We start from the raw sequence: 19,296 nt of genomic DNA on the forward strand, positions 1-19,296 counted from the left end.
CATTTACAATCAGCCTCCTGTTTGCCCTCCAAAGTGGAAGTAACAACAGAAACAGGGTAAATAGCCAGTGTTTGTCTCTTGTAAACACCTTAAGGTAAGAGGCGGGGCATGGCCTCCTTACCTCACTGCTCTTCACCACACCCTCCTCTCTGACCATGCATTTCTGCTTTGCTTCTATCTTAACTAACCAAATCACTTCTCTCTGTGCCTTCCCACTTGTTGTTATACTAGGCCTCTAATAATAAACTCAGTACCTGCATTTACAGTTTCTGCCTCCGTGATAAATGCATTTTTCACTGAGGTCAAAGATCCAGGGAAAAATAGCTTCCAGCCTCTAGCCCTGGCTGGTCTGGTGGCTGGGATTCTTGGTTCTCATCCAGGCTACCCAGGTTCAATTCCTGGGCAGGGACTTAAGATCTCGCTTCCCGCCGCCACTCACTGCTGTCTCTCCGAGATAAGTCTTAACAGTGCGCACATTTTTGTCTCCACTTGGGCTGTTACTCAGCCTCCAGTGTGGCTTCAGTGCAAATGAACTTGCCGAAATTTCAGACTATGATTCTGTCCTAAGTCCTTTCTTAGACAAACGCTTGCCGTACAAGACAAGAATGCTGTCCCCACCCCTCCCCCTGAAATGCTTTCCTTCTTAGGAAAAGAAGGAAAGCTTTGTTTTATTTTCTCACGACTCAGACAGCCAGCAAAATCCCTTCCTCTGACTCTCCTATAAAAGCTGCTGCTCCACAGAATTAACAGCCTAAAAGAGCCTGTTCTTTCACTCAACACTATCTTTCTAAAGGGGGCTCATTTCTCCGACCTGCACACTGACAGGCAGAATTCTAAAACGGTTCCTGCTATTCCCACTCCCTCTGATTCACCTCTTTGTATAATCCTTTACCTGGAGGGTGGGAGGGAACACTGAATACAATAGATGTCCTTAGAAGAAAGGGTGAGATAATAACAGAAACATTTTAAATTGCTAAGTTTGTGGTAGTTGGTTATACAGCAATAGGAAATTAATGCAGATTTTGGTACAAGAAATAGAGTTCCAGCCTGGTTGTAACTTCCTTTGCATTTTTTTTTTTTTTTTTTTTTGCTCAGTGGATTTCAGAGGTGCTTAGCCATCCCCCATAACTGCAGTGTGAATCACTGGGCAACAGAGGGCAGACTGAATGATGACCACCCATAGGTGTTCACATCCCAATACCCAGAGTCTGTGAACATGTCACCTTACATGGCAAGGACTTCAGAGATCTGCTGAAGTTAAGGACATTGAGATGGGGAGATTATCCTGGATTACCTGGGTGTTGTTGCTGCTGCCAAATCGCATCAGTCATGTCCGACTCTGTGCGACCCCATAGACAGCAACCCACCAGGCTCCTCTGTCCCTGGGATTCTCCAGGCAAGAATACTGGAGTGGGTTGCGATTTCCCTTCTCCGGATTACCTGGATGGGCCCAATGTAATTACAGGCATCTTTCTTAAAAGACGCTTGGGTTGTCAGAGTAAGACAGAGATTTGAAGATGCTACCCTGCTGGCTTTGAAGATGGGGGGAGGGCTCATGAACCAAGGAATACAGGGGGGTTTAGAAGATAGAAAAGTCAAAGAAATAGAAACTCCAGAAGGAGTGCAAGCTTACCAAAGCCTTGATTTTTAGTCTAGGAAGATCACTTCAGATTTGTGACCATATGACAGTAGATTTGTATTATTTTAAGATACTTTGTACTATTTAGATTCAGTGTAGTATTTGTATATGTCTATTCACAATCCACAAACCTATACAAATATGCCCAGTTAAGTTTGACTGTTGTGTTAAAACAACCCAGTGAAAGTAGGTTAGACTTTTCAACAAATCATGCTGGAAGTGTTAGACATCTTTAGACAAAAAAAACCTTAAACACTGATTGTACAAAAAGTAACTCAAGTGGACTATGGACTTAAACATAAAATTATAAATGTTTAATAGAAAATAAATGTTTAATAGAAAATAGGAGAATCAAAGAATTCTTAGGCTTGTCACCAAAAGAGATCTCTAAAAGGAAAAAGCAAACAAACAAACAAAAAACAATAAACTGGCCTTGATTAAATTTAAAGAATACAAAGAACTTTAGCTCTGTCCAAGTCCACATGTAGAAGATGAAAACACAAGCAAAGATTGGTATAAATATATTTGTCAACCACATACCATCCCACAAAAGGGTTGAATCTAAACTATATAAAGAACTCTCAAACCTCCACAGTAAATAAATGATCCAGTTAGGAAATGGTCAAAAGACATGAACAGACATTTCATTGAAGAAGACATATAGATGGCAAATAAGCACAAGAAAACAAGTTCATCATCATAAGTCATTAAGAAAATGCAAATTAAACCCACAGCGAGATATCTCTGCACACCTGATAGAATGACCAATATAAAAAATAGCAACAATAACAAATGCATTGTTCAAGAATGAACAGAATCTGGATCTCTCCAAAGTTGCTTGTGGTAATGCAAAATGGTACAACTACTCAGAAAAATAATTTGAACGCCTCTCACTGTGCGGATCACAGCAAACTGTGGAAAATTCTTCAAGAGATGGGAATACCAGACCACCTGACCTGCCTCCTGAGATATCTGTATGTAGGTCAAAGAGCAACAGTTAGAACCAGACATGGAACAACAGACTGGTTCCAAATTGGGAAAGGAGTATGTCAAGGCTGTATATTGTCACCCTGCTTATTTAACATCTATGCAAAGTACATCATGCAAAAAGCCAGGTTGTGTGAAGCACAAGCTGGAATCAAGATTGCTGGGAGAAATATCAACAACCTCAGATGTACAGATGATACCACTTTAATGGCAGAAAGCAAAGAGGAGCTAAAGAGCCTCTTGATGAAAGTGAAAGAGAAGAATGAAAAAGCTGGCTTAAAACTCAACATTCGAAAAACTAAGATCATGGCGTCTGGTTCCACCACTTCATGGCAAATATATGAGGAAAAAGTGGAAACAGTGACAGAGTTTATTTTCTTCGGCTCCAAAGTCACTGCTGAAAGTGCTGCAGCTATGAAATTAAAAGACACATGCTTCTTGGAAGAAAAGCTATGACAAACCTAGACAGCATATAAAAAAAGCAGAGATGTCACTTTGCAGACAAAGGGCTGTATGGTCAAAGCTATGGTTTTTTCAGTAGTCATTTACTAATGTGAGAGTTGGACGATAGAGAAGGCTGAGTGCTGAAGAACTGGTACTTTTGAAATGTGGTGTTGGAGAAGACTCTTGAGAGTCCCTTGGACAGCAAAGAGATCAAGTCAGTCAGTCCTATAGGAAATCAACCTGAATGCTCATTGGAATGGTTGATACTGAAACTGAAGCTCCAACACTTAGGCCACCTGATGCGAAGAGCTGACTCACTGGAAAAGACTCTGATGTTAGATTGAAGGCAAGAGGAGAAGAAGGAAGGAAGAAGAAGGAAGGATGAGATGGTTGGATGGCATCACTGACTCAATGGACACGAGTCTGAGCAAGCTCCGGGAGAGAATGAAGGCCAGGGAAGCCTTGGCATGTTGCAGTCCATGGAGTTGCAGAGTTGGACACGACTTAGTGACTGAACAACAATGACAACAACATCCAAAGAGTATAAAACCCAGTGCTTTTGGACGTTTAGCATAGAGTAATGAAAATTTACGTTCATACAAAAATCTGTACACAAATGTTTATAGCAGCTCTCTTTATAGCAGCCAAAACCTAGAAACAGTCGAGATATCTTTTACTGGAAAAATAATTAAGCAAACTGTGATACAACCATGCCATGAGATAGAATTCAACAACAACAAAAAAAGGGAAACAGTGAAGTAGCATCACACATGTAGAAAATAAACTTATGGTTTCCAGCAGGTAAAGAGGGGGAGGGATAAACTGGGAGACTGGGATTGACATATACATACTATTACATATAAAATGGGGCTTTCCAAATGGCTCAGTGGATAAAGAATCCACGTGCAATGCAGGAGACGCAGGAGACATGGGTTCGATCCCTGATTCAGGAAGATCCCCCAGAGGACCCCACTCTAGTATTCTCGCCTGGAGAATCTCATGCACAGAGGAGGCTGACAGGCTATAGTCCATAGGGTTGCAAAGAGTCAGACACCACTGAAATAACTAAGCACATTTATATATAACAGATAATTGATAAGAACATACTATATAGCACAGGAAACTCTACTCAAAAATCTGTAATGGCCTATATGGGAAAAGACTCTTAAAAAAAAAGTGTGGGTATATGTATGTGTTTAACTGATTCACTTTGCTCTATACCTGAAACTCATTACATTGTTAATCAACTATACTCCAATAAAAATTTTAAAAAAAATCTTGAAAAGAAATATACTACTGATACGTGCAACAACCTACATGAAATCCCCAGAGAATTTGACTGAGTGAAAAATGATAAGCCCAAAAGGTTGCACACTATATTATCCCATTTATGTAACATTTTTGAAATGAAAACATTATAGCAATGAAGATCAGATTAGTGGTGGCCAAAGGTTCAAGAGTGATTTGGGGAAGAAGGGAGTAGGTGTGGCTCTAAAGGCAACATTTGGGAAACTCGTGGTAATGCTCCATATCTTGACTATGTCCATGTCACTATCCTGATTGTGATACTGTACTGTAGCTTTGCAAAATATTATGGTGGTGGTTTATTAGCTAAGTTGTGTCCGACACTTGCAAACCCATGGATTGAATCCTGTAAGGCTCCTCTGTCCATGGGATTATCCCAGGAAGAATACTGGAGTAGGTTGCCACTTCCTTCTCTAAAACGTCTTCCTTACCAAGGGATTGAACCTGTATCTCTGGTGATGGCAGATGAATTCTTTACCAATTTATCACCTGTTTAACTCCACAGAAATCTAAATGGAGAACAATACATTTTTTTTCTTCCATTTGTATGATATACTGTCTAGTACAGTATTTTGAGTATACAAGGTACTGAAATGTTTAGTAAGTTAAATATTAAAAACAGAAAACTGCCATTATTACTCAGAGAAGGAAATAGCCTGCTCTGAGCTATGATTGATTGAAATAATTCTAGGTTGATGTACACCTTTAAATATCCTTGAATCTGCCAAAAGCCTGATGAAGGCTTTTCAGTAGGAAGTTTAAAAAGCAAGATTTGGCACTTGCAAGGAGGAAAACATCTGTGTGGAAGATTAGAAATCGTAAAAGATGGTGGGTGGACAAAGAACCTAAACCAAGGTAAGAAACTTGAAGATCACAACATTTTTTTTTTTACATTGTTTTTTTAATTACAAAGCAACTTTCTCCCAGCTAGTAAAGTCTCTTTGATTTCTAACTCTAATCAGATTTATAAAACACTCATTTTTCGACCTGACAATGATTAAGAAATCATTACAGATGGAAAAGCAGAAGTTGTGCTGGTAGAGTTTTATTGTCACATCTGTGCACTGCCCAAATTGCCTGTGGACACAGAAGAGACATGAGATGATTACAATAACCACTTCCTTCAGGGTAGGCTTCATGGCTTTTCTATTCAAAGTTAAGCTCTTCTGTCACTGTAATCTCATGGCACCAGTTCATGTCTGTACTAAAGGGCTTATCAGAAAGCAATGATTATTTGATACATATCTGACTTCTTATAAATATTCAGCCTGTGACCCAGACTTTGCCACTCAAGAGTGTTCTATATCAAATCTAAGTCTTATTTTAGATTATCTAAAAATAATCTTATCTAAAGATCACTTATGACTATAACAACTTTGGTCATTTAGACAAAAATAGAGTGAAACAAAATATAATCTAAGCTACTTGAATTGTTATTAAATTTAATAAAAGTATATTAGAAATTATATGCAAGGTGTCATATACAATTATTCATTCCTAGTAACAGACACATGGTAAGGGCTTTTAAACACTCAATGAAGGAATGGATAAATCCATATCTGTTGAGTAAAAAACCATACTAAGAAACAAGTACTGGGAATTAAGGAGTGACTTCTACATTAATTGATGATTTGCAAGTAGAAATGGATGCTTTGATGAAGTTTAATGTGTTTTAAATATAGAACGCCAGAGTTTCATATAATTGCACTGATAATGCAAAATTCCATTTACATAGCTAACATTATATCAATCATATTTTCCACATGCCTGCATAATGCAAGTGTGAATAATTTAAATTAGAACTTTTAGAAGTTTGAGAGGCATCTTATTAAATGGCACAAGAATCAACACACTAATGAGAGAATTTAATACTTCGATTATAATATCACAACTAAGAAATAAATCAAAGAAATAATAAATACACCAACATAAGACATAGTATCCATAGGAAAAAAAAAATATTTACTTCAAACCTTACCTGGATCCATTTATCTGGAATTGCCATGGCCAATCGATAGTCAAAACCACCCCCTCCCTGGGAAATCGGAGAACACAGAGCAGGCATTCCCGATACATCCTAAAATAAACAGCATCAGCATTATCAGTTCATATTGATCACATTTTTACTAAATATTCTTGTGACAGTAAATCCAGGCCAATAAATATAAATAATAAATGGGGGTATATATGCTTGGGAGTATTTTAGTAGCATAATTGTAAAAGTAGGTAACATTGTGATAGCATATCTCATTTCCCAATAAGATTTTGTGCAGTCCTTTTCATTGCAGGACAACTTTTTATCTCTTTTCCTTAGTTGCACACAGAGAACACAAATTAGTAAAAGTGTTATTGCTGAAACATAGTTTCTTACACTAATTTTTGAGGACTCTATGTATTAGCTACTGCTTTCATCAAACATAAAAATACATGTGCTGTATATCTGTTATTCTTCTCTGTGTATACAGCAGTGGCAGAGAATGTATTTTGTGAGCACTTCGCTTCTGATGAAATAGAAATAGAGTTAGCACATTAAAAGCAAAGCAGTAAGACGGCTTTCACGAGAGTCAGTTACACTTGGAAAGGGTCATTGAGGTTATCTAGTGGATCCTCTTCATTTAAAAGATATAGAAATCGAGGCTTATTGAGGTGAAGGGCTCCCTAAAGACATGTTTCTCAAGGATAGAGCTGGGACTCAGACATTCAACCTTTTGACAGGGTCTTCTTACAGTCATGCTACCGCTAGACTATCGGTAATCAAATAAACATATGGTCAAACAGATAAGTAAAAAGAAAATGATGTAAGGACCCAGATGCAACAAAATATATTAGTGTAACAATGGTGGTAAAATATGCTATAAGTACTAGCAATTCCAACTCCACAATATCTTTCAAATAAATTATTTTCTTTTGCCTCATTTCTACAGACACTATCTTATTTAATCTACCTACTTACTCTGACCACTATGTTTCCACACATAAGTGGAACTCCCACCTCCAGTCTCTCTTTACGCTACCTGCTGCTGAAAGGTCTGCTCCCATCATTGCCTGCGAATAGCTTTCAACAGTCAACAATAGAGAACTTAAATTCTGCAAGTTTAGGATACAATTCAACAATTATACTGCCGGCACTGACAGTATAATTTATTATTTGATTATCTGCTTCCTCACTCACTGTGAGAATTTAAGGCACATGGACTTTTGCTGTGGTGGTGGCTGTTGTTGCTCACTGACACATGCTGAGAATCTAGAATAGCAGAAGGGCACTTGGCACACAGCAAGAACTCAGTAACTATTGACTGAGTGGGTTTATGAAGGTGCTGCCAAGGCTTTGATGGTAAATAAGACATAACACTGGACCTGCAGGATTCAAGAACTAGGACCTAAATAAACACGCATGCACACAAACACACACAATCATGAAATGACAGTTTCATGGAGTCAAGTGCGAGGGAAAAACCTACATCTCTCCATCAATATTTCTACTGTTTCATTTCAAATATTCAATACATCATCCCCTTTGAAATAATTACTCTTCCCTGTGCTTCTGGTCTATAGGTAGTTTCAGAAAATAGCTTGATAAGAAATAGAATCTACTAAGAAAAATATCTGGAGACCAATAAGAGTTAACTCCAAATCTGACTCCTAGAAGGCTGCCCCATTAATGCATATGAGGTATTTGTAGCTCTTATTTGAAAGTGGAGAGTAAAGAACTATTCTTTTAAAATCTTAAAAGAAGAAAATGAGAAAATGTAATGGTCAATATACTTAAATATAAAGAAGTTGATAACAAAAGGATATTCAAATGGTCATATATGCTTCCAATGAAGTTGGAACTTTATAAACTTATAAAAAAACTTTATAAACTTATAAAACAGCTTTAATTCTTTAATCTAAAGATCACTTATGACTATTCCAGAGGGGGAGAGAGCCTCAGTCATCAAAAAATATTTTTCATTAATACAGCAAATATAACCACATATAAAGGTAGATATATTCCAGAAAAAAGGCTTCAATTTTAATAACTATCATTATAACTAAATTCAATACACAGGACTGTATGTAACATTGCATTACTTATTCGTTACACCACATTCCTCTCTTAAAAAAAAAGTTCATGAGGATCAATTCCACTTCTTGAATAGACTCCCACTAGACAGAAAAGTGAGGTATTGAAATTGAAGTAGTTTTCAATTTAAGTAGAATAAATTGAAGACACATCTTGTTTAAAAAAAATCTAAAACCAAGTAATATAAAGTAGGCTAAAGTCTCAAAGTTTCATTGGTAGAAACACTAATAATCAGACAAAAGCTCCCTAGATGATGAAACTATTTTACTTGAAATGAACGGGAAGATCAATGTAACAATTTTCAGTTTCATGTATTAAATAATTGCTTCTTTTTCTTCAGCACCTACTTCTGATGTACGCTGTCATTAATTGTTTGGTAATTTGTCATACATAATGTCTCTGCTTCAAATTGCCATAAATATAGTTAACTTTATAAATAGTTATTTTATAAATAACTAAATAACTTTTTATGTTTGACAGATAAAAATTAAAATATATAAAGTACACAATAAAAGTTTAAAATATCTTCTGATGTACATTAAAAATATTCTGCACAGAAAGTATTAGCACAAGTATTAGAAAGACTTGTAAGTTACGACCAAATACAGGTAAGAAGAGACTGTAAAACAATACAGGATATCAAGATGACGCTGTAATTGTGGATTTTTAAAAAAATTTTTATATGAAAATTTACTCCAGGAATTTAGGATTCATTGCTCTATCCTAGAAGATATTTAGAAGGCAAAGGCCTAAAATAGAGTAGCTGTTCTCAATCCAGAGATAAACAAGGAAATCATATCACTAGTTTGAGATTTTGAGTTTTGAGAAATGATGCATAGAAAAAAGACTATACAAATAATAAATACATAGGAAAGAGACCATCATGAATACATTTCATTTCAATAAACTAAATGCCAACAACATGAAAATACTTCTTAACTCTGACTCTTTCAATGAGTCTTACTATTTTTATATGTCAACCTCTACATTTTATATAGAACAGTTTTAACATGAAATTCAATTTTAATAATAATTCCTAGTTAGAGGACTCACAAAACCAGAGGGATTTTAGTACTAAATCTAAATTAGCATAAGCATTTAACAAACTTCTTAATCTATCAAATTTATCACCAAGAGGGGAATTGTCAATTATGCAAATACCGAATTATATCATTACAGTGCAGCTTTGGGACAGTTAATCATGAACCTTCAGTAATCATGAATAACTAGTGAACATTTGGCAATCCGAGAGCAATAACGTAAACAAGAAAGGTAATCGCATCAGAACAAGAGAGGTTTCAGAGAAGCTTGCAGGCAGTGAACCATGCCATCTCTGATGATTAAACCAGAAAAGAAAAAAAAAATTAAATAGACAGACACATATTAATATTCAATTCTTTTCTGTGCTGAAGGTCTCAAGGCAAAAGGACCTGTCCACTGATTAGGATATTTTACTTTCTAACGACTGGCATTTTCTTTTTTAACAATGGAATAATGACAAGTAATTAGGGAACATTATCTCATAATAGGAAAACAGTGAATTCTGAATAATGTGCCACATAGACAAGGTAGCTGCACTATAGTCAGGGTGTAATTTCACTTATGCAATCATCAGCAACATAGAGATTATTCAAATATGGTATGCCAACAAAATGTTCTATCTTAAAGGGGGTCAGGGGGTAGAGATCATTATTACCTCAGCTATTGTTATAGAATCTGGATACAGTGTGTGAACCAAGTGATTCGCCAACATGATGTAAGTCAAAGCATCTTCATCTACTTGTAATCCAAAATACTCATGGTAATCACCTGAAAAACTCTCACCTGGAAAACAGAAAACCAATATGGATGCATTATGTCAGCATGCAAGTCTTAACTCTGCACAAATGCCACTCCCCCCAATTAGTTGGTTTGTATCAGTTTTGTTATCAGAGCAAAGCATAATAGACCTTGATACCACATAATGCTATTAGTAACTATGTGATCTAACTTAAAAAGTACCGGATAACTATATTCAAAGTTCAGACGATCCTGCAACTCAACTTTTGTTTTACAAAAGCAAACAAAATCTGTATGATTTAAAATTTTAAGTTAATTTGAACTGAATTATCCAGCACAAAATAAAATAGCAGCGATTTATAAATTTTAAATTTTAGTTAACTTTTTTGGTCACACTGAGATCTTAATGTTAGATAGCTCCTATTTGATCCCTCTGAAGGCAAGCAAATAGGAAAACCATCATGAAATTGAGACATAATGTTTATATTATTTTAAATATGGCTAGAATTTATGGATTTCCTATGATGACAAAAACAATTTAATATCCCTCAACTTCTTTCTACCACTCCTTGCCCCGTCTCCTGATTGTGATTACTTCTAGTATATTTCACTTACTGGTATTATACTATTAACTTTCTATTCTTTCAGCTATTCACTATTATTTTTAATTAAGTCTAATTAGTGCTGAATGCCTGCCTTTTTTCCCTGCTGATTTCTTATACATAAGTTCTTTATTTTGACTCCTTTTTTTTTAGTTTGCTCGATTCTATCAATGAAGGATATTTTTACATGGATTCTTCAATTTCTTTCAAATGTATCCTTCAATGGAAATTCAAATATCCAATTCTCAAGTCACAGTTTCTATCCTTAAGAATTTTGCAGACACTGCTATGGCAATGGAATAGTATGAGCTCAGCCATTTTTTTTTTCATTCATGCAGGTAAATTATTTTTTCTTTGAGATATTACTTGATGAATTTTTCTTTATCACAGAATGTTATAAATTAAACACTCTGTGTCTATGTTAATAGTGTCATCTCAGATTTCTTCTGATATATTATATAATTTTTTGCAGTTTTGATTTTTATTTTCATCTTCATCTCAAAGTTGGGAAACATGCTAAATAACTCAATGTTTTTCTTTCCATTTTTTGAGCTCTCTACCCATAAGAAGCATATACCATCTCCATAGACTTCAGTTCATTTCCCCAACTCCACAATTCTTTGGAAAACACCTAGCCCTCAGCAGAGGAAGGTTCTGAAGGCACAGGCATGTAGGTGCTTTAATCTAGGAGAAGCTCTTTCTTGAATTTTATCGTGATTGCCTTTTTCCATCTCCAAAGTCAGCTTCTCTCCAAAGTGGAGGGTATCAATGAAATCTGTCATGTTTTATAGATTCAACTTGCTCCCTAGAATTGTTTCACGGGGAGGGGGTAAGTAGCACCAGGAATAAGACCAGATAACAGCAGACTTTGACTGTAGCAGCTTTTCTTGGCAGTTACATTTTGATTTCTAAAGTCTCTATCATGGATTGATTGTTGTCTGTAAATTGTTGTTATTGTTTAGTCACTAAGTCATGTCCGACTCTTTATGACCCCATGGACTGGTGCCTGCCAACTCCTCAGTCCATGGGATTTCCCAGGCAAGTGTGGGTTGCCATTTCCTTCTCCAGGGGATATTCCCAATCCATGGATTGAATCCAACTCTCTTGCTTGGCAGGCTGATTCTTTACCCTGAGCCACCTGGGAAGCCTCCAGGTGAATATAGATACATATTTTTATTTAAAAACATATGTCACTGTTTTTCTGAGGGTTTAGCCAAACAGACAAGGCCTACCACACTTCAGAAGGTTGTAAAAAATATTTGAGTAAATGCTATAAAAACAATGTATTTCCTACAACAAAGTTTTAATGCAGAAGAAATTAAAATGAGATATCTACGCAAGCAGTTATTTTTATACCACCCAAGAGTCCTTCTGAAGGCAGTTTACAGGGTTAAGTGAGATAATAGTTAAATAACTATTTTCATATACTTATGCTATATACTTTCATATACTTATGTTATACTAAATAACATTTTCACATACTTACTTTGAGTCACTTTGTTCTCATATAAAGAGGATTTTTAAAAGATTTAATTAAACTTTCGATTTTGAGATAACTGTAGATTGTGTGTGTGTGCTTGCTCAGTGCATTTGACTCTGCCAACACATGCACTGTGGCCCGCCAGGCTCCTCTGTCCATGGGATGTTCCAGGTAAGAATACTGGAGTGGGTTGCTATTTCCTCCTCCAGGGGATCTTCCCAACACAGAGATGGAACTCGTATTGGCAGGTGTATTCTTTACCACCAAGCCACCTGGGAAGCCACAGTTATATGAAATAACATACAGTGATCCTATGTAGACTTTACTTGTTTTCCCAACATTTGAAATGCCATGGTGTAATGGCATTTTCAATGGGAACATATGAAAAGCCATGATGTAATATCCCAGCCAAGGTACTGGCATTATACAGTCAGTATATAAAATTACATCACAGGTGGCTCACCTGATATCCTTTTCTAATGAGATCTACCTTCCTCCTGCCTTTGCACCATGGTCCTTAACCCTTGATGACCACTGACTTGTTCTGTTTATTTTGTCACTATAAGCATGATACATAAAAGTAATCATATTATATGTATGTCCTCTTTTGAAACAAGTTTTTTTCCCTGTCAGCATAATCCTCTGAAATTAATCCAAATTGTTATATCTATCAATATCATTATTGTTTATTGCTAAGTAGCATTTCATGCTATGGATATACCACATTTTTTAACCATTCATTTATTAAAGCATGCCTGGCTTGTTTCCAGGTATTAGTTATGAATAAGGTTGCTAAATATTTGGTCATTAAAAAAACAATAATTGTTCTACATGTTACCTATTGAAGGATTAGGATTCTGTGATTCCACTTCTTTGTACAACTTTTAAACTGAAAGTCTCTGATCCATAATTTTAATTACAAATTAATTTACAATTTAATTTTAACTGAGCACATTTATATTTAAAATGTATACATTATCTTCAATGTTTAATATGCAAAGGAACCCATACATTAACAAATGTTCTCATTTATTAATTTTGTTATTTATTTTTCATTACAATTGCTGTCATTTTCACAGCCTGAGACTGGTATAATAAATTATATCCTTAAAAAAATTTTTTTAAAAGAATGCCACACATTAAGGAGAGCATATTATTATTAAGTAGAAATATTTCAAAGAAAATCAATACCCTTTATAAAAAGTATAAAAATACTTTATAAAAACTATTTATACCTGACTTCCTGCCAAAAAGGGATCAGAAGTGATTAGATACATAAAAGAACTAATAAAAATCAAGCCAATAATAATGGTCACTGTAGCAATGTAACTGAATCTTAAGCCTGGTTGTAATCTTCCAGTAAAAATATAAAATAAAATCATTAGTTACATCTGGAATGTATCAGGTTACCTACCTATTCCATGGTGATGATAGAGCATTGATGTAACACCGTCAAAACGAAATCCATCAAAGCCGTACTCTTCCAACCACCACCTTATGTTTGACAGAAGAAATCTTAAGACTTCCCAGCTAAAATACACAGATAAATACATATTTAGGCATAATGTATAGAGCATTTTCCTTGTTATTCATCCTTTGCTAAGAATAATAATTAAAATCAAAATTACTATCTTAGGAATCATGATGTTCAAAGAAATATACCATATAAACACCAGAAAGCTACTAACATTTACATCATTTGTTTGATGAAATTCATCCTAAAAGGAAAATCTGTTAAATTTCTTTATCTAAAAAATCACTCAATGTCTGAGAAACACTAAGAAAAAAATGGACCAATCTGGTCCAAAGTGCAGGACACTGTCTTGTTCAGCGGTCCAGCCTCAGCAAGCACACAGTGATTACTACATACTAGTGGTTATCAAAAAAATTCTATTACTTATTTCTGAATTTTCATCAAGATTTTTCATGTAAAATAACCACAGTTACTTATATTCTTCTTTTAGAAAACATAATTTCATTATCGGTAGAAAACTACCTTCATCAAGATTTTTCATGTAAAATAACCACAGTTACACATATTCTTCTTTTAGAAAACATAATTTCATTATCGGTAGAAAACTACCTTCAGCCTTCAGTGTTTTTGCTTAAAATATTTCCTTATTCTACAGTTTCAAACAGATATAGTTTAGAATAAAAATTAAAAGAAAAAAAGACTCCTGAAATCAACCTTATGATAAGCACTACTACACTTACTAGACTTGCTTTGTGACGGTAAAAGAAAGAGACCTAATTACTAGAGAATAGATGTTTAATAAAGTAAAAAGTTCTACAAGTTAAAGAGTCTTATACCCATAAAAACAAAAAGAAAAACAAAGAACAGTTATAACTCAATTAAAAACGCCACATGAAATAAGTCTATTTCGGACAATTGAAAAGAGGGCATCATCAATTAGTATTTTTTTTAGTCATACAGTTATGGTTGAGTTCTCTATCTCATTATAACTATGGTTTTAAGACTTTAATACCTCATTTAGCTTAATGACAAAGCAGTAAGAGTGTACACAATTCCTTAACCCACTTGAAATTTATGTATTTTTTTTAACCTTCCATATATTAAAGAGCAATCTGACCTAAGTGGAGATTAAGTCATCACAATCAACTCCAGAATTGTAAATCTAAACTCTGCAGTAAAATGAATATTGTTGGTAATTAACTGCTTTAGATAAGTTACTTTGAATTTTGAAAACTTACTCAAAGTTAAAAGAGGAAAAAAAAACAAAAACAGAAATCCAAACAATCCAATAGATATGAAAGAGGGCCAGGAAATTCTAGATTGTTTGGCCAAGCCATAGTGAAGGTAGAACAAATATTCATTTAAGGCTTAAAAAAACCATTTCTGTTTAACAAAAAGAAATGAACAGATCAAAACTGCTCTATTTTACATAGAAATTTCTAATATCTATATTTTTGACTTTTTAATCAACAACCTTTTTCTTTCAGAGCAGTTTTGGGAGTGGAAGACACTCAATCGTGCCTGACTCTTTGTGACCCCATGGACTATACAGCCCATGGAATTCTTCAGGCCAGAATACTGGAGTGGATAGCCTTTCCCTTCTCCAGGGGATCTTCCCAATCCAGGGATTGAACCCAGGTCTCCCACATTGCAGACGGATTCTTTACAGGCTGAGCCACAAGGGAGTAGTTTTGAGTTCACTGCAAAAATTGAAAGGGAGTATATACATCTATACTCTTTTTTAACAAGTTTGCTCCATGAGAATTTCAGAAAAAAGTCTTAAATAAACTTGCATATTGATAACTCATCCTTAACAATGTTTTGAAAAGGACAGACTTTCCTAACTTGTCCATTTGATTAGTAATGTATATTTTACTTCTGAAAGGTAAACTGAAAGCTACTTTTAGCTCAAAATAGCTCAGAGTAGGAACAAAATCTGCTTAAATAGGAAATCTCTTGGGCAGATTTATGAAGATATGAATATGTAAACCAGAGATCACAAACTGTCCCTGGGCCTGATCTGACATGCACTACTGTTTTGTTTATCTGTTTAGGGACCCTTGAACAACACAGGTTTGAACTGCATAGGTCTACTTATATTTTTTAATAAATATAGAGTCTTCCCTTCATAATCTCAGATTTTGAATCCTTGGCTAAAGAGGGACCATTGTATTCATTGTACTACGCCATATGCCATATAATCAAAACTATGGTTTTTCTAATAGTCATGTATGGATGTGAGAGTTGGACCATAAAAAGGCTGAGTGCTGAAGAACTGATGCTTTTGAACTGAGGTGATGGAGAAGACTCTTGAGAGTCCCTTGGACTGCAAGGAGATCAAACCAGTCAATCGTAAAAGAAATCAATTGTGAATATTCATTGGAAGGACTGATGTTGAGGTTGAAACTCCAATACTTTGGCCACCTGATGTGAAGAACTGACTCATTGGAAAAAACCCTGATGCTGGGAAAGATTGAAGGCAGGAGGAGAAGGGGATGACAAAGGATGAGATGGTTGGATGGCATCACCAACTCAACGGATATAAGTTTGAGCAAGCTCCAGAAGATGGTGAAGTACAGGGAGGTCTGGCATGCTGCAGTGCATGGGGTGGGAAAAACTCAAGACACTACTGAGCAACTGAACAACAATAACAGCATTTTATATAAGGGACTTGAGCATTGGTGGATCTTGCTATATGGTGTGGCTCCTGGAATCAATCCCCTGAAGGTCCTGAGGGACAACTGTGCTGTAAAGTTTTCAGTTTGAATTTCGAAAGATGGCATATGTACTTTTGGGATCCTTTCAGTCTTATCACACCACATTCTCATATCAACTTTATTGATTCATTTACATCAATCCAGCTTGGACTGATGGACATGTTCTATCAACTTCTAACAGAAATGTCATGGACAAAATGTTTCCAAGGTAGTCACACTGAAATGGGAAAATAGTGTCCTAATATCTACAAAGATAAAAGAAGAAAAAAAGTCAATGATATTACCATTCAAAGTACAAAACAAGATGATGTCAATTTAATCATTAAAAAAATTCCTGCCCAATATCACATAGCTGATTAAAGGCAGAGTTACCAAACATCCTACTGAATCCTATTACCACAATATTTAATCTACCCTCTTCCTGTCCAAACGGTGTTATGTTGTTGTTGTTGAGGGTGTTATGTTGTTGTTGTTTAGTCGCTAACTCATGTCTGATTCTTTGCAACTCCATGGACTGCATCATGCCAAGTTTCCCTGTCCTTCACTGTCTCCCAGAGTTTGTTTAAATTCATGTTGATTGAACTGGTGATGCAATCTAACCATCTCATCCTCTGCTGCCCCCTTCTCCTTTTGCCTTCAATCTTTCCCAGCATCAGGGTCTTTTCCAATCAGGAATCCATCTCCCTGACCATGGATCAAACGCATGCCCTCTGCATTGGGAGCTCAGAGTCTGAGCCAAAGAACCATCAGGGAAGTCCCAAAAGGAGCTATAAAACTGCATTTAACATACTTGGCTGTAACAATGTGAGTAGACAGATTCTTGGTATGAATAAACAGAAAAAGAATTTCCTGTGGTAATCAGAAATAATAATGAAAATGGAACATCTAATTAAAAAGTTCAAATGAGTTTAAAAAATACTAACTTCTATTTCTCTAAAAGGGCTTCCCGGAAGGCCCAGTGGTAAAGAATCTGCCTTCCAATGCAGGAGATGCAGGAGACCTGGGTTCAATCCCTGGGTCGGTAAGATCCCCTGGAGGAGGAAATGGCAACCCACTCCAGTATTCTTGCCTGGAAAATCCCAAGGACAGAGGAGCCTAGCGGGTTACTGGTCCATGGGATCGCAAAGAGTTGGACATGACAGAGCACACAGCATAATGAAACACCTCTAAAATGTCTTGTTCAGGTGCTAAGCTGTGTCTGACTCTTTCTGACCCAATGGACTGTAGCCCATCAGGCTCCTCTGTCCATGGTATTTTCCAAGCAAGAATACTAGAGCAGGTTGCCATTTTCCTATTCCAGGGGATCTCCCAGACCCGATTCAGGGATTGAATCTGCGTCTCTTGAGTCTCCTGCATTGGCAGGTGGGTTCATTACCACTAGTACCACCTTGGAAGCCCAGATAGCCAGAACTATATACATGAGTAAATGCATGGACACGATCCAGAAATCAAAGTTGAAAAAGAGCAGGTTATAGAGAGTTAACAGTATCACTGCGACAAAGATGTAGCTTTCTTTTTCATTTTTCTTACACTGTGTAAACTTCCAACTTAAGGTTGACAATGTATTTAATTATTATATAAATATACCTATGCCAGGCCACTGAAGTTAAATTACAAGAGGAAAGCTGGGCTGGGAGTCTTCCAGACAATCTCCAGATTTCACGATTCACTGGGAAGACCTACGGGACTTAGCATACAGGCATGTTCATGGCTATGATTTATACATACAGTGAAAGGATAAAAAGCATAATGGGAAAAGAGAAAGGTGCATGGAGCAAAGTTCAGAGGAGTCTAGATGTGAGCTTCCAAGAGTCCTTGTCTCCTGATGGAGTCACCCTTAATTCCTCTAACAACAAACTGTCACAACACTTGTGAAATGCTGTCTACCAGGAAAGCTCATTAGAGATTCAGTTCTCAGCAATTTTAATAGGGGCTAGTGAAATCTTACATATATGTTAAAAATCTAAATATAAAGGACCTCCAAGGTGAGGTACTCCTGTTTTGGACCCTACCTTCCAACAGTTAACATGAATGATGAACTTATTAAGCTTATACATGAATGAAATAGTTCACTGAATCTAAGATCTGCCTTTTAAATAGAACACCAGAACAAGTTTAAGAAATACATACTAGTGAAAATATAAATTTCTGAAAGATGTCTATTACTATTTCTATTATCATAAATTTCAAACTCAGCACCCATAAATTGCATTTTCCTTCTTTGAGGGGGCTGAGAAGAAGAGTTATGATGTATTCCAAATTATGACTGAATTACAAATATTACTCAATAAACTCTGCAGTAATAAATGAACTGAATCATCTCAATTGAATGGTTTGCCTTGAGTCAAAGCAGGAAAATGTCTGGCAAAGGGTACAATAAAAAAGGCAATTTACTTTTTCTACTTCAAAATGTCATCAGACAGCCTATAACACAGTTGATATATCCAGTTGATTAGAGGCCCATAAAAATTTAAAGTGGAATTTAAGAGCACTGTTTTACTTGGTATGTTACAGCAGACAAGGTAGGACTTTGATTTTAAGATTATTCCATTGACACAAAGCCTTTAAAGTCTATTCATAGAAACCAAAAAATAACCTAGTTGCCAAACAATTGGAGGAGTTAGATGTTAACATTTAGAAGGGGATGCTAACAAATACCTACTGAGAAGCCAGCCTGAATGTATTTGAGAAGTGACCTATTTTAGTTATTATCTTTCTATCTTAAATCAATTAGCATATAAATTAGAAACAAACACTATGTCATCTATACTACCGAAGATCAATTGATTGGCTTACTCATGTA

At 35.8% G+C, this 19,296-nt stretch overlaps 1 protein-coding gene across 2 annotated transcripts in view; it reads right to left on the reverse strand.

Moving 5' to 3' along the window:
- Positions 1–19,296, reverse strand: part of GBE1 (1,4-alpha-glucan branching enzyme 1) — a 289,682-nt gene that overhangs the window by 79,965 nt on the left and 190,421 nt on the right. For both annotated transcript variants that reach the window (XM_061134227.1, XM_061134226.1), the window contains exons 8-10: positions 13,717–13,832; positions 10,138–10,265; positions 6,354–6,452 (exon numbers count right to left, since the gene is read on the reverse strand). In XM_061134227.1, coding sequence (XP_060990210.1) covers positions 6,354–6,452; positions 10,138–10,265; positions 13,717–13,832 — 343 coding nt within the window. The remainder of the gene's footprint in view (positions 1–6,353; positions 6,453–10,137; positions 10,266–13,716; positions 13,833–19,296) is intronic.

This window comes from Dama dama, chromosome 31 (genome assembly GCF_033118175.1).
Source record: "Dama dama isolate Ldn47 chromosome 31, ASM3311817v1, whole genome shotgun sequence".
NCBI lineage: Eukaryota > Metazoa > Chordata > Mammalia > Artiodactyla > Cervidae > Dama > Dama dama.